The 22,445-nt window shown below is 39.2% G+C and overlaps 1 protein-coding gene and 1 long non-coding RNA gene across 4 annotated transcripts in view; one reads left to right on the plus strand and one right to left on the minus strand.

Annotated features, from left to right (window-relative positions):
- Positions 1-22,445, minus strand: part of LOC141898633 (E3 ubiquitin-protein ligase MIB1-like) — a 48,847-nt gene that overhangs the window by 19,852 nt on the left and 6,550 nt on the right. The window contains 2 exon segments of the mRNA XM_074784651.1: positions 21,076-21,227; positions 21,880-22,077. Of these exon segments, the coding sequence (XP_074640752.1) occupies positions 21,076-21,227; positions 21,880-22,077 (350 nt within the window).
- On the plus strand, positions 8,865-12,263 carry LOC141898634 (uncharacterized). Of its 3 annotated transcripts, none has more exons than XR_012618580.1 (4): positions 8,865-8,922; positions 11,504-11,692; positions 11,789-11,856; positions 11,970-12,263. It is a non-coding gene; the product is annotated as an uncharacterized LOC141898634 (long non-coding RNA). The 3 variants fall into 3 exon arrangements; XR_012618579.1 differs by lacking the exon at positions 8,865-8,922 and adding an exon at positions 9,285-9,475; XR_012618578.1 differs by lacking the exon at positions 8,865-8,922 and adding an exon at positions 10,068-10,995.

Here is a 22,445-nt window from a genome sequence, read left to right on the forward strand (position 1 = left end):
TACAGCGTATCATAGGCAATAGTGAGTCATCTGGATCAGTATCAACTGACTGGCGATTCTGGGACAGTCGGTTTATTCTGGTTTCAGTTTGCCATACAGGGAAGGTCAGTTCGCATTCCAGACATGCCAGCACAGTACAGATATAGCCGGGAAGCTGCTGCAGCTGTACTGCTGATCCAGCAGTACTTGGCGATTTTCAATCATGATAGAGAGATGCATCCATCACTGAGTAGTACTGCTGTGTATTGCTTGATTGCGGAATAGATGCTGGCCTGCTGCTGGCGGTACTGCTGTAGAGAGGCTCTATATTTGGCATAGAGAATTACTCACACATGTGGATTGTATAAAACAAGCAGTAACCATCCTGTGCTAGTCATATGGCCAGGTAGCCTTGGCATAGCTCAGATCAGCTGTGAGCATCGAACTGCTCACAACTCGCCACCTTTTTTCTGATACCTCTATGCAACGGTGCAACGCAGTCTCTTCATCTTCATCGTCATCATCGACTTGGATCATTACGGATTTACAAAGTCGTGGCTATATGAATGAATGAATGGATGGATGTAGGGGTGAGGCAACTCGATGGATGGGGGGGCTGATAGATCGAGTTTCAGCCGTACTGCATTTTTACAGCCATTCACAGAAAACCTCTGACGCCGAGCTGATCACATGCTCCACTCTCACATACAGAGAACCGAAGGAGAACGCCAGTTTTCTATTGCTCGGCGCTGCGAGGATATCCCGAACTGAAAGGCAACGACGGAATTCTCTCCACAGTTCACACTACTACACGCCGCACCAATGCATTCATATTTGTTTCAGCTAGTTCGTTCTCATCCAACAACGAGACTGTCGAGTTTAAAATCCGGTTTCATTGTATGAATGAGTTTGCAACTATCCGGAACTATCGAGTGTTCAATCATCAGGATTTTACCATGCCGGGGGGGGGAATTTTTCGGTTACAGACGCCGGCGGACTTTTCGTCATTATTTGCAGGACCGGACGTGCTTACATGCGACGACTCCATACTTCTTTATACGCCATATCAAATTCGATATCTATGGAATGTAAAGAAGTATGTTGTTGTTGCATTTCCTAATCATCAATAGATAGAAAGGTATACTTTTTTTGCCAAACTGACATGCTTTTTAGGTCGATTCCCGGCGTCGGTCGTGTGGTGAGTATCTCGTCTCTGATCATCGCGGGAATATGTGACTTAGCACGAATCAATTTTTGAATCAACTGGATCGATGGAAAGACGATATTCCACTGGATTAGATTAATGTCAAAATCGTGTATTCTTGTAGAAGTAGCTATCGTCGTTCTAACTCAGGATTTAACTTTTTGTCTCGAACTCCGTTCCTTTTCTTAATTTCTTTTCGTGGTCGAACGAGAACTAGTGGCTAAAGGATCCAAAAGGGAAAATGTCGTTTTTTTATGTAGTTGCTCCGTATGCCATCAGAAAACGAGCATCGCTTTATACCATTTATGAAGGAGTCGGTATTTTCTCCCGATGACGGCTACACTTCCTTCCAGCCTTTTTCATCCCCGCAATGGATTTCTTATAAAAAGCGATTTTTATGACAAGATACTACACATCTAGATACACCGTGGGATTCATCCATGTACTGGAGACTGCACTCCCAGCGAGCGTCATCGCGACGAAATGACTCAGAAAACCGAAGCTCAGAAATCGTATATGTCTCCTCTCTCTCCAATTGTCACCAGTACGGGAGAGTTGTCATCCCGATATACAACAACCAACCAGCATATCTATCCATCTATCAACTCTATACCAGCATCATTATTCTTATTACCAGTCATATACACAGACACACGCACAGAGACATAGAGAGGCCTCCATTATACAATTATATCACACTGTTAATCACTACCAGCTGAAGATTAGCAGTGGATGATGGTGTATATATGTAATTTCTGAAACTGGCATGGAATTATTGAGGATTAATAGCAGCAAACGCTACTACTAAAAGCTACTACTAAAACGTACGTGTATGGTTGCTGAAGAAAAAAAAGAGGAAATTTCCTTCCATCCAAGAAATAAATACATCCCCTCTGTATAAACATAATAGTTAAGCCACAACATCTAAATATGTCCAGCATTTTAATGACGAGTTCCTGTATACATAATGAGTATTTATTTGTTCAATTATGATTTAATAATCTAACTACACACAGCCCCCATATCCCAGCATTGTCCTCCCTTGAACCAGGAACACTTGAGAAAATTGGCGGGCTTTTGCAGACAAAGAGAGGCTGAGCCAAGTCAGTGTATCCATTCAAACTGACGAAAAACACAAGTGTTTCCATATGTGTAACGTCCCAAAAAGAAAATAAAAACTAACACCCAGAAAGTAAATGTGCTCATCATTCGGTACTTGAAAGTTCTAAATTCAAATATCATCGAATTCATGATCCTCTCTACATGTATGCACGTAAAATGCGAAATATATATTGGCGTACTCTCTTTAGTCTCGTGAGTTTCTAACTACTAAAAGAAGCGACTGGAAAAGATGTCAGAGAAGCCAACACTGCAGAAAGATATCAGTATGCCTGGAATGCGAACCGCATGTTCTATTTCCGTCTAGGTTTCCATATACGGCCAGCTAGACTCGGCGCTGCAGCGTGCGCGCTCGTTGAGAATTACAGCTGAGCTGTAATACACCGGGCTTCCCCGAGTGGTGGTGGCGAAACTTAATTCATTCATAAAATATCTATAAAATCGAATAAAAAATCTGGTTTCGGTTTCGTTCCGTAAAAAATCCACTCACCAGTAGCTTTGGCACGAATATGCTATAAGTATATATGGGAGAAAATGATTTCCATCTTTTCGCCAACAACTTATACATTATTTTGCTTCATACTCATGAAGTTGAGAAGCTGGCGATGGATTAAGATTCAATTATGTAGGTTCTTTGAAATGTCAGGCAACCCGACCTTCGACCTCTAGTATCTACTTAACTCTTGCAGTCTCGCGATGGTATATATATATATATATATATTCATTGCTTAGCAGCGCAGCCGGTTTCTCAAAAGTTTAAGTTAAAACGATATTCATCAAATGGTTAGTTAACTCTTTAACCAACCAGCTTTAATCAGCTGATCAAATTTAAGCTTTGAACATTTCTACATGCCCATTAGATCTTACTGCCAGTTGTGTTGGTAAAAGTAATGCAGCCAAATTTGCATCTGTATTGCGGGATTCCATTTTAGAAGAAGCGAACTCCGGTAAAGATTCGTTAAACAGACTATTCCATAGGCTTTCTGCTAATCGGTGTATAAGGTGTATAATCGTAGCAGCAATGATTAGGATTTTGAGTATATTTTGAAAATATACAGAGGAACGAATACAGGGGCCAAAACCCGAGTTACTGCAAAAATTACATTGAAGCTATCCGTGGAATAGCAAGCACTTCTATTGCGCGATTAAAACACTTGAATTTGAAGAGATGGAAATGTTTAACGGCTCAACGATTGCTTTTAATGGAGCCAATAAACTTTTTTGCGTGTATACTTCTAGGAATTACAAATGCCCGGCTATCAACAACAATGTGGTATCTCGATCTCGGTCAGCATCTACCCAGGTTTTAGATATACAGTCGAACTCACTTAATTCGGATTTTCAATTAATTCGGTTCAAACTGAAACTGTGTAAACAATTTATCATAATTCAGATCTTACTCAATGCGGAGAAATCAGGGAAATAGTCATCGAACTAAGTCAGTTTTCCTGTAGTTTGTTGAATTTCGGTATTATACAACGCATAGGTCTAATAGTATAGTAACGTACATGTATAAGCATATCAGTTGTAGTTCTGTATACCGTATGTACACGTACGTGCAACAGTTATGTCTGCAGACGGGATCTGTAACCCATTTTCTGTTCATAATTATCTGCTATTATCATTCTTAGTATTTATGAAATCGGGTCACCATTTTTTCTGTCTTTCACTGACCTTATCGCTCACATATACTACGCTGTAGTCAGGCCCCTGAAGGATGCTGCTATGTGGCGCAGCATATCACGTAGCTTTATAAGTCCAATTAATTTATCTCAATTACATATATATAGCTATTTAACCCTGTAACACAGGAATTAGCGAGAGATTATTTGACTTGTGAAATGACTACTTTTTCGACAATTGAAATGTACGTTAGTAAAGATTCGTAAGTAAAAAGTCATGTAGCGCTGTTGATATGGAACAGTAGACATTTTCTTAATTTCGGGCTCATTTGGGACCAACTGATAAGTCCCAATTAAACGTAATTAGTCAATTTGATAAATCCAAAGTAAACGTAATATTTCTACATACCCGATATAGTTATGCGGTTGGACCCTGAATAATGTCAGGATTATATTAAATCCGGATTAAAGTTATCGGGTTTGAATATGCATATCTAAATTCTAAGGCTCCCAAGTCGTATCTATAATCAAGCATTTTTACCGATAAAGAATAGGTTACCCTCCCGTTGAACCTGACCAACTAGGATAACAATAAGTAATAACCCCTCCCCTGGTAAAAATCCCAAAAGGTAAAAATCCCCCACCCCAGTAAATATTCCCCCTAGGTAAAAATCCCCCAAAATTTGATTTCACAACAAAATATTTCAATATTCCTATGTTGAAAAACTTTGATAGATCTAAAAAAATTCAAATTTTCCGTGATACTGTTGGTCACATAATTCACCTTGGATAATCTGTGACTTTAAGCAAGCTACATGCATAAAATGATAGCATTCTGTGACTTTAAGTAAGCTATATGTATAGAAAAATTATCATAGTTTTTCAAATCTCTATGAAGGAATGTAGTTTGAAACTAATAATAACATATCTATGTACCTATGCATTCCTAAATATTGTTGTGAAAAGTATTATCTAGTTTTTGACTCATTTGATAGAAAACAGAATTTCGGGGAGTTTTTTTTACCTGGGGCATTTATCCCTTGTGGGATTTTTACTGGGGGTATATTTACCAGGGAAGTATTATTACCTATAACCGACTAGGATCCGTTTTAAGATTAGAACATCAGTGTGCATAACTGAACGTTTATAAAAAAACATAATACAGCAGACCGCATAAATGAGGATCGAGAAATCGAGATAAGACAATCATGTTTTACATACATTTACGTAAGCATGCAGACTGTATAGAAGTCTGGATTAAACAGATCCGGGTTAGATAGTTTGACAAAACAGTCCAAAAAGACCTGACTTCAAGGGAGTCCCTACGCAACTTGGTGAAACGAAGCAGTTCATATTTGACCTTTTTTCGTCAATTTGTATACAAAATCTATTAATTTGCAACTGCTTCCCAGACATCAATAGACAGTGCTGCTACCTGGTGGTAAATTCGCGAAAGAAAGAAGACAGCACCACGGGTAAGAAAAATATTTCCTGTATGAGTTGCTATTATTGTTCAAGGAAAAGTACTTCGTTAGGTATCTGGGAATATTTCAATGAATTGCGGTCGAGCGTAAAACCTACTTGAGTTATCTGACTTCAAAAATTGCACTTTTAGTTGAATACGGAAATGCTGCGTAGGCCAAAAGGGCAAAAATTCAGATTCGCCAATGTTAACATCTTACTTTCAATGACTTAATAACTAGAATAAATCCTGGTGCATCAGTACTACTGGACCAAGGCCTTAGTCAATCCTAAAAACAGCAGTTTTCAGTCATTTCCACAAAAGTTACGGAAGTGTGTTCGTGGGGTTAAAGGTATGGTAGATTATAGCTGTCTGTAAATCTGTGGTACGATAAGACGTCATTCATATAGCATAAGATATCGTCAATTATACAGTAGAACTCACTTCATTCAGCTGACTAGGGACTACTCCCAAATTTCTCCAAATTAGGTAAAATCCGAACTATGAATATTAGTTTACAGGATTCAGACGGTAGCACCGTAGGCACATGCTACCGTCGCGAAAAACTCGTGCAGCCCTTTTTTTCACGCCTAAAGTAGAAAAGGCACATTTCTACAAAACGAGGTAAATGATTGTAAACTGTAAGAGCACATAATTCTTCAAGATTTTGTCTATATTGGCTGGAAACTACATCCCAATGCAGTTAATTTGCTAGAAAGCACTTCGCGCCATGACATTCATTGATTGGAAATTGCAGCAAAAAGCAGATTTTCAAAATTTCAGAATGCCCTTTTTATAAGCTGTGCTACCCTTGACAATGTCCCTGGATCCGCCCCTGGTTTAACATCGTTCCTGGTGGAATCGACCAAAAATGTCATCCGAATAAGGTGAAAATCCCGATTGAAAATTACGAATAAAGCGAGTGCTATCGTAGTTACGATATTTCAAATATTGAAATGAGATAAAATGGAATAAAACAAGCAAATGGATTATGACATAGAATGCCATTTATAGGTTGGTTAAACAACCGTAGAACCCCAAGGAAGTCTATGCAATGCTGGTTTAAACAATTATGTAGAAATTATAATAATGCCAAGTAGCATAAGTATCATTTCGTATACACAATGAATTACGCAATTCTATCATTGAAATGTTGTTTTTTTTCATTCAACAAGCATCCTGAGATGAGCCTTTTGTACATATTCACTATGGGAGTGTAAATATCCTCTATTCATCAGACACAACTCCGCCCACTATGGCGCAACTGCCTCTTTTAATTGGGCACCCTCGCCGAAGTGACACTTTCAAAAAAATCTTTTCCAGTCCCTTCACGAGACGAAGCGACATCCACGCACGCATGCACGTGAACACGATGAATGAAGTATTTTCGGCAGGCAGTTTTTCCATTTGGCAGGAATCTAACCGCGCAGTTTACTTCGGAGGAATAAAAAAATGACCAGAATTGACCAATCTACAGGTTTCGTTGAGCCTTCATTGTTTCAAAATGCGTTTCAAAAGGCCAAATGTTATCATTTTCCACTCCTTATAACTTTCCACTCCTTAAGGGATAATCGAGGGATTCAAGGGGCGTAATCTGGGGACATAGTCAGGATATTTCAGCAGGTCCATTTTTTGAGAAAATGTAAGTGCCCCTTTGAAACAAACCCCTTTGAGACATGGATATAGTTTCCAAAGATTTTCAGGTTCTAAAGGTAAACAAAAGGTGCATATCATCTAAAATCGAAATAATATTGTGGGAGGCCAAAACTAATGGAGACCCTAATTCTAATTTTTTTCTTAGGGGGGCCGAAACCTAGGCTTATTAGTGAGTCAAGAACACTATACTAAAACATCATGACTGGTCAAAACTTTTTGTTTTTGGAAAGACTCTTGATTTTCCAAACCTCCAATGCTACAGAGCATGCAAATACAGAATTGAATTGCGAAATGTATTTTTATGAAAATACGAGATGCATGCAGTTCACCGACTTCTGGAAACAGTTCAACTTTAAACAGGATATTTCAATGACTTAAATGAATGTTTCTCCAAAATGTAGTCATCCTCCTATAGGTTGTTACCCATCAATACCTTTTTTTACGAACTCGAATCTAAGGGGTTAACTGGTATCTCGCTCCGCCGTACCCAGTACTACACACTACTTACTATACAGATGGTGCCTATGTCTAGATGCCATATATGCCTTGGCAATCTGTAAATAGATTCAGTCTACAGTGAACTACATTATACCACCTCCCTGATTATATACAGTTTAGTTGCGCGTTCGTGAGCTATTTTTAAAGCCAGAAATCCCGCTTCTTCTTCTTCACTCCTTGGAATTCCAAGGATTAAGAGAATTCGAATGCGATGAAAATAGTTCGCCGACTATTATAGACGCGCCCGAGGACAGATATCGTACAGAGGAGCCTGAACGGCAAGAAGCTGGCGAGCTAATTCCGTAAACGACCTATACAACAAATAGATTTAACGGTTCGAATATCACGACGAGCGCAAATTCAGCTCCGAGATGCGCGTATCGTCATAAATGCCAGTATTTCTTTCATATATCGACGAATAGCTTTACTTCATTCGGAAAAAAGCTAAATTTCCGCTTACAAATCTAATGTGAAAATTTCTCGCTGTCAGTCTCTCCTTGATCTTTTGAATTTTTTCTTTTCCAACCATATATATTTTTCCATTGGCACGTACGCATCTAATAAGCCGTTGTTACGAAATGATGCGCGGATGCGCGCAAACTGCGCACATAAAGTGAAAGATATATAATTATGCGTATATCGTATCGCCGGTGATAGATGCGGTGACAAAAATTGAAGAACGAACGAACGAACGAACGAACCACAACACGAAAAATCTTCATAATTTATCACCGCGGAATGACATCTCCGCCGAATCAATTATTTATTTCTTTAACCCGGGGATACTACCACCATTACCCATGTTCGAATTCGACGATTACAATTCAAACACTGACAATTCCCCCGAAAATTTTCCCGATCCCGAATACAAAATCTAGAAGACTACCGAACGCGCTTCGCCGCAATAGCTAGACGGATATTTTTACGTTGTATTTGACATAAGTTATGCAAATGGTTAAAGCCGGTGAATGCATTATAATTTCGTAGTATTAACGGCGAATAATTATCAAATGCGAGTGGGCAGCGCGATAGAGGTTCGGCACCCTCGAGGAGACTGGCCAGACCGTCAGAATGCAGACGGACGGCTCGTTGGCGATTTCGTTCATGCACACGTCCTCCCCTCTCGAAGAGAGACGAGAGAAATCGTCGCCACACACACACACCAATTCGAGAGACAGACTTCGTTCCGATGAGTAGCAGCATCGTCGTCGTCGTCGTCGGAGACAATGGATTATGAGAACAGTTGGTGATGATGGGAAAGAACGGGGAGCAAGAATGTGGAGGGAAGGGGTTCAGACGTTACACACACACGTGCAGTGGCTCGAACGGTTAGCAGGTGGTTTTACTGCTCTGAACTGTGCTGCTGTATTCAGGGGGCCAAGGTATATACCGACTGGCATGCCATAACTGGAGTACCTCGGCCGAAAATATCCACAAAACGAAACTATACAACAACCGAGGGAGATATGTGTGTGCGCGTGTGTGTGTGTGTGTATGTACATATGTAAGAACGGTAGATATCTCTAAGTGCAGCCTAGACTATAAGTAAGTCTACCGATGCTGGCCTTAGCTTCGGTGTCTGACGTTTTGTACCACCGCCAGCCAGCCAGCACATCTGATTACTACACCAGACGGGAGCGCGGAGACGACGATGGACCCCCCAAATATAACGACAACAATACGCGACCGGCGAGACACGCGCGCCGCGGCGGATATGTGCAACAGGATTGTATGAAATAGTAGGATTTATTGCTCAGTCGTGTGGATTTTACGACCTCCGAATTGGTTTGGATATAAAACGGGGATGATTTTCTAATTCGCCAGGCGCTGCCGCCGTCGATGTCTGAGTCTCTCTCGATGTCATCATGTTGCGTATGTGTGTGTGTGTGTGTGTGTCTGTGTTCACGCGTGTGTGCGGTGGAGGTCATTAGACATGTACGTATCTCAAATATAAGTGTGCTCGTTCTAATTCAAATTAACTTGCATGATAATACATGTAAACACACGTGTCATCGTTATCAACGCGCGCCGCCGCACACAATCTGAAATCTACATTGATCACTTTCTCGCTGTATCTCGGCCATAAAATGTGTCACAGACCACAACGACGATTGCTCAATCGTTCGTCAATTACAAATCGTTCAAATTCGCCGGGAGAGATTCAACACGACAACAGCCTTGAATATTCCGCGACCTTATCGCGCACGAGGCCGACAATAAATAACTCTCATTTAGTTTCTCATCGTATCATTGATCCGAGAGCATTTTCTGAAAAATTGACTATACGGTGGTTTTTTATTGCATCGCTTACATTTTTTTTTTCATTCGGCTCCAAAAATTCATACCTGTACTTCGCGATCTTCGTAACATTCTTTCAGAAAGTTTCGAGCATTTTTGGTCAAACTATGCATAATCAAATGCACGCAATATATATATATATCGTATTACATATGGCTTTGTGCAACATCTAATAAAACACTTAAACACCAGCACAATTCCAGTGGTTTACAAACAGTTCAGGTGGGCGAATGCTTTGCTGTAGCTGGTTGAGATCGGGCCAAATTGTCTTTAGTCGACAAGTATTTGGTCCCCTTCAACCAGCTGTAGTCAGCATTAAACTCGACGAGACCTCCTATCCGCCGCCAAAAATTCCCCGCCAAAAATCACGGAAACTTTTCACTTGAACTTTCGCGACGGATACCTTATAAGTCTAAAGGGATATGTTACATAAAATGGAATATTCTTGTTGCGTCCGACCGACCATCGGAATAGAGAATAATTTGTTATCGGTAATCGTGGAATTCTACTACAGACTGACATCGCAGATTCGCCGAAGACAAAATGGCCGACACGCTTATCGCGGGAAAAAAACGGATGGAAATCTTATCGTCAGATGTGGACTTATCAAAGGGAACACGTAGTCGAACGCAGAGACTTTAAAAGTAATGTCGTTTATTTGATGCAATTCTTATTTTACCACGAATAATTTGCGATTGAAATTCGCTTGTTCGTCGTCTACGCTGCAACACCCAAAATTTAGTCATCAGAAGAAGAAAATGCGGAACGCTTCGTTTCCAGTGAGTCAACATTGAAAAGATGACAGCTAGTATAGTATGACAGGTCACCTGAAGTTCAGGCAATCTTCAAATTCTATTTTCGTGCACATCGTCTTATCTTTGAATGGATTTCTTATATGCCCTAAGGATCAACACTGACGAAGTCTTGAGCCAGACGCGTGAAGGGTGGAAAGTCCTCTTTCGTTTATCCCCCAGGAAATATCACAAACGAGGAGTGGTTAAAACAAACGGTACTGAATACGTTGATTTCTTGCGATTCTTACTCATAGAAATATCCAATCCGTGAAGGGAGCGTCTGGGAACGTTACCATGCGTTCATTTATAGACAAACCGATGAAATTTCCACCAAAATATGACCTTTTGAAGTTTTGTGCAGACGTAAGTATACGCCTGTACTAGAAAAGGGCACAAAGCATTCAACGTGACTATGGACAATTCAGTTGACCGCATTCGCGGAGTTCTTTTTTGTTCGGCCAAAGATTGTCCTCATCATTTTCCATTTTCAAAAGGGCGTCAGTCCGAATGTGAATACGATTGAGAAAACGGTTCAAAATGTCTTCAACTCAATGTTGTATTTGAAGCTTAAATGCTTCGGCAAACAACGATTATCATTTATAGATGTACACTCGCATATACACTCGCATATTAGAGTAAGTTTTTCTGGTCTAACGAGCAAAAGAACAAACACATCTTCGATAAAAGCTACAAAATTTTGCAAGGTTAAAATCAGCATACTGGAAATTCAATGTAACTGGCTCGAAATCTAATGTAGTAGCAGCCAAATACGCATCATTTTCAACATACTTTCCAATTCTTTCCCACACACCCCTTAGTTATCGAAATCATCTTTTTTATCAGTCCCGTCGACATATTATATATTCAATAGGTTGACTAGTCGCTCGTGCGAAGATACGACCGCTAAACGTCTGAAGGTTTCTCGAACTACAATTTGTAGGATTTAAGACGGCATATAGTGTTATCTAACCAGACGTGACAGCGTAGAATAAGGTGTGGCGACATCTCAATGGTGACACTGGCAAAAAGCCTCAAGAGCGATGATGCTCGCAACTCACGGGTATGTTTACAATCGACAGCATAGTTCATCACCGTAAATGAATAATCTAGTCATCTAGTCGTTGAATTTAGTTAATTTACTCTTAATCTTTTGTAGATTCGCGATGATTTTAGAAAAATTGTAGATTGTAGGAAACACCTTAGAAGCATTGATGACGTACAAAAGTAAGTAGACGGATCCTAAAGGGCTAAAGTACAAAACATTTACTAAATGAGGATTTCTTTGGTTAGAAATGTTAAGTTTCTGGTGTAAAATACTAGGTCTTATTTCCATTCAGGTAAAGACCTATTGGGTAATTCAGGAGATAGAAATTTTCGAAGAAAGAATTCATCGAAAAAAGCCAATAAGGAAACTGCATCGAATTTGAGGTAGAATTGGGCATACTGGGGGCCTCAGTGAAACTGGCCCGAAATCTAATGTAGTCCCGAGCTAAATACGCATTGTTTTCGACATACTTCCTAATTCCTTCTCATGACACCCCCTTAGTTATTATTAACGCTTTATATGAACTTGTCTGAATATCGTCATCGAGTTTGAATCTTATTAAAAGTCAAATACACATGAAAGAATATGCACCAATCAAAAGTTGCAAGTTTGTATATTTCTTATTTGGAATTAGTCAGGACATTGTCAAGAAGGCGTCGGGGTAGAAGTTTATCATATCGTCATACGAAGCCAAGATTAACCCCGCCGAAAATTTCGAAAGAAAAAAAATGTGAACACATAAGGAGGCTTGCGGTTAGCGGGGGTGAGGACGTTCGCCATCTGCTCCATTAAACTACGCGCCCAAATATAGACTCGACGAGCTAAAAACGTCCACAACAAGAAAGGATTCTTTGTCGGAATCGGAATCCGAAAGAATCGAACAACGCACGAATGGACGGAGTTCTTTCTTTCAAAGCCACAATTCGAAAAGGACAAACTATATACCTATAAGGAAAGGAGCTAGAGTCACCATCGCGCGCTGACTGATCGGTTTGTGTATTTATCGCAAACTAATAGTTTCCACAATAGAAAGAAATCTATATAATACGTATTTTTATCACTCCCATAGGATTCGTAATAATATCGTCGTTTCGAGCGTCACTTAGCGACGTAATAACACATTTTTCAATTCTATGAAAATCGAATTAGTAACAGTTATTCAGTGTCACTTTCCACCGAAGCAACAGTCTATATACTTTTTTTATTCGACGGTGAATAAAAGCGTTCATGACGGCGAAATAACTACGAAAGATATCGCGGAAGATAACATTTATTTAAAAGCCCGGTCGCATAGTTCGGGACCCAATTTCAACAGTTCTCGCTGAAGTTTTGAAACTAGTTCATTTTCGATGTTTCAACTCTTTTGAGTCGACTAAAAACCCAGGACCCGGTTCCACGGTTGCGAGTTAAAGACTCTTGAGTTGAAATCAGTTCTTTTTCGATTTTAGCTAACTCTGAGTCAATCTTACCTCAGAACTGTGGAACTGGGTCCGGGATCCCGGGTTTAATTTCTGAACAATTACGGGTTCAAACTCCAAAATCGGAGCTAAACACCTGAAAATGATTTCTCAAGAGTAATCGCTGACTCACGATGGTCGAAGTGGATCCCGGTGCCGATTTAAGCAATTGGAAATGCGATTATAATTACGACGACATGAGCGTCAAATTTGTAAAAAAACACGTGCAGATCAGAAGATCAACTACTCGATGCAAATCAATGCATTTTAATTGATATGGCGATATCGTGTAAAAGATATATTTCTATTTTTTGCATCGACTGAGAGAAAATGCATTGAGCGAGAGAATGCATGGAGATATCCTAGCAGCTATTCACACAATGTATGGAATATATTCACCTGCTGTAGGGGCGTCTATCAAAAACCCCGACTTCAGCTATATTTAAGTTCCCATTCTAAATATATCAACGAGTTTTAGCATAGCGCATTCTAAGCTGGGGAAGAGCAAGCCAGGGATAGATGGAGAGAAGTGCTTGTGGGGGAAGGGGGGTGATTGCGGTATCAGATTTCTTGGAAACATATATGATGTATTGGTATGTCGGTCCACAATCACTGTATGCAACAGTTACAAAATTGTGCACAGGTATCATTCAAGAAATGATATCAAAGGCCAGCACATTCTTACGGATTTATACTGTCCCTAGTTTCTATCCAACAAACGTAACTATCAAGCAATTAGAATAACCTTTAATTTTTTCGTCCAAATTCATTAGGAATAGGTTTTCTTTATTTCTAAAATTATTTTAAAATAAATCCCGAAAATCAAATCTGCGCTTACGTTCAAGAATTGCAATGCTGGGCCCATTAAGGCCTAAATCGATTTAAGATAAACTGAATTAATGAAGAAATTAAATCGATTTAAACCTTTTTGTGAAACTGGGCCCTGGTATACAAAATCAAATATCTCGCAGGCATAGATGTCTACATATATTTCAATATTTAGCTGAACTTATATATAGGGTTTCACCTAAAACATTCTGAGGATCATAACAATTTTCTTAAGGGAAAGTTATTAGAAAGGGCTTTCCGACAGTGTGGACTTGGACTGGAAAAGTTAACATTATTTTGACAAAATTATGTCTTCGTTTGACAGAAAGTGCCAAGATTTTCTTGCCAAGAGGAAAACACGGTAAAGTGCAATTAATTGAATGGGGATCTCAAAATTTTGAAAGGTCTAACCAAAAACACTCATAACACCCCAAGAAAAAATATAACGGTTGCAGATTTTTTTGCACTTTTTCACATTGAGGTAGAATAACATAATAGGGTACTGATCAATATGTGGACCTGATTAAAACGGAATTTCTAAACATTAACACATCTTGTGTTTAAACTCTTTAAGCTCCTTGGTATATGCCATAACAAGGGGAATGAAATATTTTCGCCGACACTTTTCTCACATTTTTCATAATTCTTCTCGAACTCTTTTAAATCGTTCGCATTGTTTCACAATTTTAAGTAGACGACCATTATTCACAATTGTTCACATTAGTGTGACCCCTGCAATCTGTTGAGAACATATGTTCCTCGTTTTAGACCAATCCTAATAACGTCTTCGAGATACATAGAATTTCGTGGTCCCGACACGATGAATTAGAATTTTCGTGGAATTCAAGTATATATCCATTTTTCGGTAGGGGGAGGGGGGAGTTAAATGATAATTTATATGACCTAAATATCAGAAACTTATCATTATTCCTGTTGTCATACATTTTCAAAGAATGCGACAATTGATCGCTGGGCATACAATCAGTTACTATGGCAACAAGCCAGTAGGATAGGATAGCCGAAATGTGTAGCTGGATTTCTCTACGCCGACTACCGCGCCGAGGGTTGACGTTGTCAATCATATCTCCCCTCCATATAGGTCGTCAGAAATTAAACCTTTCTATCCACGGCGCGAATATCCACACGCCAGAACTTAATAATCGATTAATAAAAAGCTATCGATAAGGGGGTAATGATACTCGTGTTTTCGGTTAAAAACGTTGTAGACGCTTACATCATTGTTAGCATGCACGCGTAGAATGTGATAGGCGAATAAAACGGATATGTATATGTAACTGCATTGGACAGGTAGGACGAGAGAAACTTATTCAAATGTAAGTCGAATCGGTTACGTAACTCCTAGACACACCCATCGATTGCGTAAGTGACATGTGACTAATAGTATTATGCACACAGAAACACCGGTGAATTTAACGTTTTACCCCGGTGTGGTGCGGTGTCCGCTATGGTCCTCCCGCGTGGGCGATACATTTTTCTCGCTAAATTACTAATTCGTTTCGCATCTGATAATTTCGATACCTGTAGCCTACACGGGCGCAGGACATCTTTAACAGGCGAGGAGACAGGTTAGATCCCACAGGAAGAGGTTAGATCCCACATCGTTTCCACATATGCCAATTTCAATAATATGCCAAATAATAATAACAATAACAATAGATTCTAAAATGCCTCAACTAAAATAATAGCCATTGAAAAAGCGCGAAGTTCTGGGCGAAAAAAAAAACACCCGCAGTTTCTACGGGGCATACGAAATATTCAGTAGGTGATGACCCGGTCTCCACAGGGACAGGTTATGTACGTTCCGGCCTTAGTTTCCACGGGGAAAATGGGAGATCAAAATATACGACATAAGAATATTCATACATTCTAAAATGCTTCTACTAAATAAATCGCTGATGAATCGAAAAGCGTGAGAAGTTATGGGCTAAAAAAAGCGCCTGCGGTTTCTACGGGTTTTCCACTAGCATAAATACATTATAACAAGCAAACGGATTTACATATCTATAAAAAAATATACTCGGGGGGGGGGGGGGGGAGAAATTCTATGAACTTTTCATCTAGAGGAGGGCCTCTGACCAACCAAGAACCAACCTGTTGAACGACAATACTTTACGATGAAATTTGGATGTACAGTCAACCTCACCTTACTACTCAGACACGGCGACTATCGACTAGAAAATGGAGATCATTTGTCTGAGTAAAACAAGGTTGACTGAATATGAAATTTTATTTCGGGGAATTTATCCGTAGTGGCATCGATAGGTGCGCTGCGCCCGTAGCGGATACTAGTTGACAAAAAAACAGAGCCCACTGGACCCAAAATTCACAGAAAGTTTAAGTCTTAAATTGAAGTCAGTTGAAAATTGAATCTTAAGTGCGAGTCATTTTATGAACCGGACGTCGTCACCTACATAACATGTTTGGATTTGGAAGTTTAAAAGTTGACTTGTATTTGGGCACTGACAAGTTGTTGTTGAGAGAGAGGACACAGATCGCCCCCCTTGCTTATTTTCTTAATCATCAAAAAGTTGCAACGACCGAAAGCTTTAGTCGTGAAGAGTATCTTCTAATTCATCGATGAGTATTTCGTTTTGTCATCACTAAGAAAAGCAATCTTTCCCCGAATTGAAAATGAATTAGATATCATTAATCTTATATTATTCGATAATATCTAATTTGTATATATTTAATCAAAGGCACCGTTTCAAAGTTTAAATCGCGACGTACAAATCATACTCGGCAAGGCTTAAAATGCAAGCCAGCAGGAAAATCCAATGCTGCAAGCGGAGCGATTATTTTCACAAAACATGTCGAAATCGTTCAGGATATTTCTTACGACGATAGTAGCCCACATTTCATGTGCAACGCGCGAAAAAAAACCTGCGACTGTTCATAAAAAAACTAAGGTTAATTCAGTCAAGGTCATTATCAAAAAATCACAGAGCAACGAGGGAATCGACGAAACAAGGAACCTCAACATCGAATCAGCAACAATCACCAACTGCGTAATGATTATTACGCTCTGGAAAACATCGCCAGATTTCGAGAATAAATTTCTACGGATTTTTTATCATCGCCAGGGATTTGACCCCATTTTTGGTCGGCGTATCGGAAAATCATGATACGATCCCCAGACAGCACTGCGGCGCGCGCACTACTGCTGCTGCTCCGTAGTCTAACAAAAATACCGCCAACCTCAGCCCTTGTAATTTATGCTGCTCTCGGATTATGACTTGTTCTCAAATAATGGGAACACATTGAGCAGCAGCTATATCCCTCCCCTCGATCCTCAAAAGTATCGATCCGCGCAGAATGCTAGAAATTCGCATTCGCCATTCACCTCGATTTCGGTCATCGAAAACAAATTACCGAAACAACAAGAGCGCGCTTGAAATATTTGTCGAAAATGAAAAGGGATCGTAGTAAAGCGCGTAAAACGTAAATAGATTAGCATGATAAACACCCGGATTAGGAGACCTCTGATTTGCTTTTTTACGGATGAAGATTTTCTTCCCAACGACGACCGAAAAACAATAAAACCAAGGCGACACGACCGAGAAATGAGCGCGATCGCAAAAAAATGAGCCGACGACTGTGACGATACCTGGAACTGAGTGCAGATCAATCGAAAATTCAAGGTCAATGTCATTCCACGCGGAGTTTAATCGGCACTGCTTATCGCCTGATGTAAGTTTTTTCGGTGGATTTCGGCAGCCGACATATTACAGAGGACGGTCTTCATTTACAAGTAACGATATATGGACACAGTATGCCTTCTGGTTGGATTTGTACATTCAGGTTACGGTACCATATTTGTAGCCAGTTCATGAGCGGAAACTGCCCCTCAAAAATTTCGGCAAAATGGTTTTAGGACTAGTCTATTCGAGTGGGTCTAATCCGACGTACAAATTTGTCAGTTGCCTGCTCATCTGACCAGTATTCCACTTCAGTAGTCCAAATAAAATAATTTTTCTTCACATCACAAAATTTATCAATAGCCTTGTAAATATATTTACCACTACGTAGATATTAGGTTATGTTACTTGTTATTCATTTTTGCGCCTCTCTTTTTCATTTACAATCTTGTACATTGATTTATGAGAAGTCAAATCCAAATTTTGTCAAATTTGTATAATCCAAGGTGACAACACATTACATTAACTGGGAATTGCTCTGGATCCTTCATAACCATACAGCGCACTTAAAAAAATGTTTCGACATAGGCCTATTACATTGTATGTATGGCTTATGAAAAATAAATATACTTATACCAGTAGTTACTAGTTCAATCAAATGATTACATTATGATTTAATTTGTCGTTTTTTCCAATTGATTTAAGAAATTGACCAAAATTAGAAGATATGTCATAAACGTTCTGCGAAAATTGAAATAAGTTGTATCATAATTCTTCACTTCAGTCAAAATTACAGAAACTTCACTCTCACTTGATTAAGTGCTGTTTTTATGGAAAAGAACTGCCCTTCACAATCCCCCCCTACACCCTATCCAAACTAGAGAAATTTGAGACTTAAGTCTAAAGAAATAAATCTGTAAAGCTTTAATAACTTGTAGACTGTGACTGGTCAAATGGAATATATTATAGGCAGGTCTGGCACATGGTTAGCCTAAAAATAAAGCACTTCATTTATGATATTTAGGCCTATCACAAATACAACAGGAACTTTTCAGCACAGGTGATCCACAAAATGATGACATTGCAGTTATGATTGGGCTGTTGATGCTAAGCAGCTGCCAAACAGAATGATGCACATCCCCCAGTTAAAACAAAGAACCCCTGACTTAAAAATTCTATTCCTGGATGACAGCTGGAGTCTGGACAAAGAGGAGTACTAAGGAATCTGTAGATGTTCTGACCCCATGACCCTGTGAGTCATTTTTGGTTGGCATCTTTGTTTCTCCACCAGCTCGTGAACAGATTCCGCACTGCAGTTATTTATAGAAAAAACAGACGCAACATCTTATCATCTGAGCAAGGCTCCGTCAGGAATGAATCCACAATGCCAGGAATATCTTCCCGGCCAGATATTCACGCATCCTTGGTATATAAATATACATACATGTATAATTTATGAATATAAAATGTGCGTAAGATAAAAAATCAATTTCAATGGGATTCGCCGTGGTAATTCGAAGTCTAGGTAAAGAAAGATCATGTCGATGCAGAAGCGTCGGATACTATTTCACAGAATTCCGCATAGATGAATTATTTTTGTTTTACAAAATGAAAAAAGAAGAGAAAAAACCCGCCAGATCTGATTGGGAAGCGCATACACGTTTTTAATACGGTAGTTGTTGTAAAGTATACGAACATCGGCCATACATCGAATAAATAATGAAATACAACTAATAAGAGTCCCGCACTGAACTGAACCCCATTTATACGCGATTACGTCAATGAAAAAATTCGAATTCATAAGAAAAATGGACAGTCGGCCCTGGATAAATTGCATTCGTTATCATAGCTTAATAAATGATACGCGCCATCAGCAGCCGATTGAATGGTAAAAGTAACCGGTAACTACAAATTGGTTCAATATCTTAATTTTTCATTGCAACAGTTTGTGCAAATAAATATGCGGAGGATTTGAATCCATGAATAAGATCGCACACCAACATTTGTGGCCAGACACAAAATGCAAATAGTTTTAGTACCAACGATCAGGTGGCAGCACTTCCTAGCAGATGCATAAAATTCCGAGCAGATAGTGGAAACGACCTAATGTGCTTAAATATAATGAACTTTCAAAGACTCAAACCAGTGAAAAATCTAGCTAAATTCCTAAAAATCTGTAACCGGTAAATCGGATCTACCCGTCAAATATCTGTATTATATCAAACTACCATAATTTTTGGTTTTTCAACTAATATCAAATTATTGTGAAGACCTGCTTGTACTGATTTATAGTCATGGAGTTTATATATGTACACATATATAAACTCCTTTCATTCAAAATATAGCTTGTTCAGTCTACATGTTATTCGCCAATATAGAGAAACCTTCTCATCATTTAAAAAAAATAATTAAAATGCAATTGAGTGAAGCTATAATGTGCAACTGTGATCGCAAACTTCTATTTTACATGCGTTTAATGCGTGTTACTCAAATATGTAACAGGGAAACAAAAATAACCAACAAATACAGAAAGCAATGACCTTCAAACTCGCTACAATCCTAGAAAATGTCATCAGCTACAACTTTGCAATTGAATGTGGTAGGCCTAATTGAATATGCATAGACCCCAATATAAATGGAAATACTGCGTAATTTTGACCATTCCACGCCCCCTGGTGAACGTATCACCAAAATCATAGTGTCATGATCTACAACTTTTTTTATTGTGATAACAAAATAGGCAAAGGTACAAATATGAATTTAAATATTCAATATATTTCAATACTTAATTTTCCCTGGTGGTAAGAGCAATCCACTGGTAATCCCTATTCCATGAAAGTAGACGAGCCGTATGACAGTAACATGGACAGTGATTAACAATTTAATCGAATATCAAGGTTATACATAAATCAAAGCTCGATGAAATCTTTAAAAATCTTTTTCAAGAGAGGACTGATGAAACTAAGAAGGCCAATGGCTGTGTGAGAATTTACTGATCCAACTAGTTGTCTGATACCCTATTTCAATGAAATTTGACTAACCATGAAGAAGCTAGAGGCCTAAGAATTCAGAACTGAAATAACCAAAAAAGGTCACAAGATGGCCATCTAATTTCTGATTGAACACATTTATTTCTGATGCAAGGCCCTAAGGGCATAAATACACATACCGACCCTTAAGACAATTGATCAAAGCTTCTTCGAAATTTCTTATGAAAACTTCAAAAATGTGCAAAAGTGATTTTGCCAAAAATATACACAAGTCAGTCAGTTTTTTTCCAATCAGGCCAATTTTAGTAGACACATACATAAACCAAATAGCAAGACCACACATCCAAGCATGTCGTAAATGTCCTTGGAAAACTACATGTATATTCTATCTATACATGGACGAAACGTGAATGCAACAGGCTGCCAGGTCTAATGTACCAAGTGAGTCAAAACAAAATGAAACATACCTGGGGTTTCCGCGAAGTGCAGCGTGATGCAGAGCGTTGAAACCATTGTTGTTGGTAATAGTTATATCAGCGCCGTGTTCGAGAAGCAAGGTCAGCATGTCATCTCGTTTCTTACTGATCGCATCGTGAAGGGGCGTATCGCCTTCCGAATCCTGTCGACGAAGAACAAATTTCCAATCTCAAATTCAACACAGTGGTTCACCGATAAATGGCAGAAGTATTTCAACTGCTTATTTCCTCTGTATAGGAAGGACACTTGTTTCAATTAGCTGCCCTTTTGTCACAAGCTTTATGACTAAACTTTGGCATTTGGCTGACTGAATGGATATTATGGAAGGTGCATTAAATGCCTTCTTCACAAAAGACATTAGATATCTGTACTAAGAGGTTGCTTGTATATAGGTTTATGTAGGTCTATGGCCTTCTTCGATGGTAAATAATGATATGATATGATGACACATGAACTGAATAAGGAGGCGTTGACAGGGATGGAGGGGGCCCAAAAATGTCAACATTTAATGCGATACTTTGAGTGACAATTTTTAAAGAATTTACATTACACTATTTTTCAACATGACAGTTACAATTATCGGTAAACATATTGCAGTTTTACTGATTGCAAGACTTTGTTTGATATACTCCATTTTCGTTTTATTCTATGTAGCCAAAAGGACTGCCAAATTCAGCCAGAAATATCAAACATCTTTGATACGACCAAATCATTAGGGGACACAACAATACTAAGTAAGGCCGAGTCTACAGTAGTATTACTGAAACACAATCATTCGAAATAGATACACGAACCTGTAAACTAGGATGACAAGCCAGCTCTAATAGCGTTTTCACGACGCTGATGTGACCCTTGTTAACCCCGATGTGCAACGGCGTTTGACGTCGTTTGTTTCTCGCGTTGTTATCGGCTCCGCCTTGATTCAGGAGTTCGATGACGGCCGCCTCATCGCCAAATGCAGCGTGATGTACGGCTCGATCGCCATCTTTATCCTAGGATAAAACATGCCATTCATTGATTAGCTACGAACAAGTAGAGGAGGGCAGAGGAGGGCAATGGCAGATTTGTCTCAGCTTTTGGTCAACGTGGATATTTTCTTAGATAAACATTTTTCTTATGAAAAACATTCTCGGATATTACGGTACTCAAGTTGCAATCAATTTTCATGGTTCTAAAATATCCGATGGATACCGCGCATATACGTCTTTTAAAAGAAATATTCCCTTATTTGGACTTTTAAGGTTGATTCATATAGGAAAGAGCATTCCTGCCCTCGCTATTCCCTGCTTTTGTCTGAATGCTTGATATTTAGTATAACTCCAGAGGCCTGTTGGCATATCTGGCCTGAGAAGAGTTGCGA

Source organism: Tubulanus polymorphus, chromosome 2, assembly GCF_964204645.1.
Source record: "Tubulanus polymorphus chromosome 2, tnTubPoly1.2, whole genome shotgun sequence".
NCBI classification, from domain to species: Eukaryota; Metazoa; Nemertea; class Palaeonemertea; order Tubulaniformes; family Tubulanidae; genus Tubulanus; species Tubulanus polymorphus.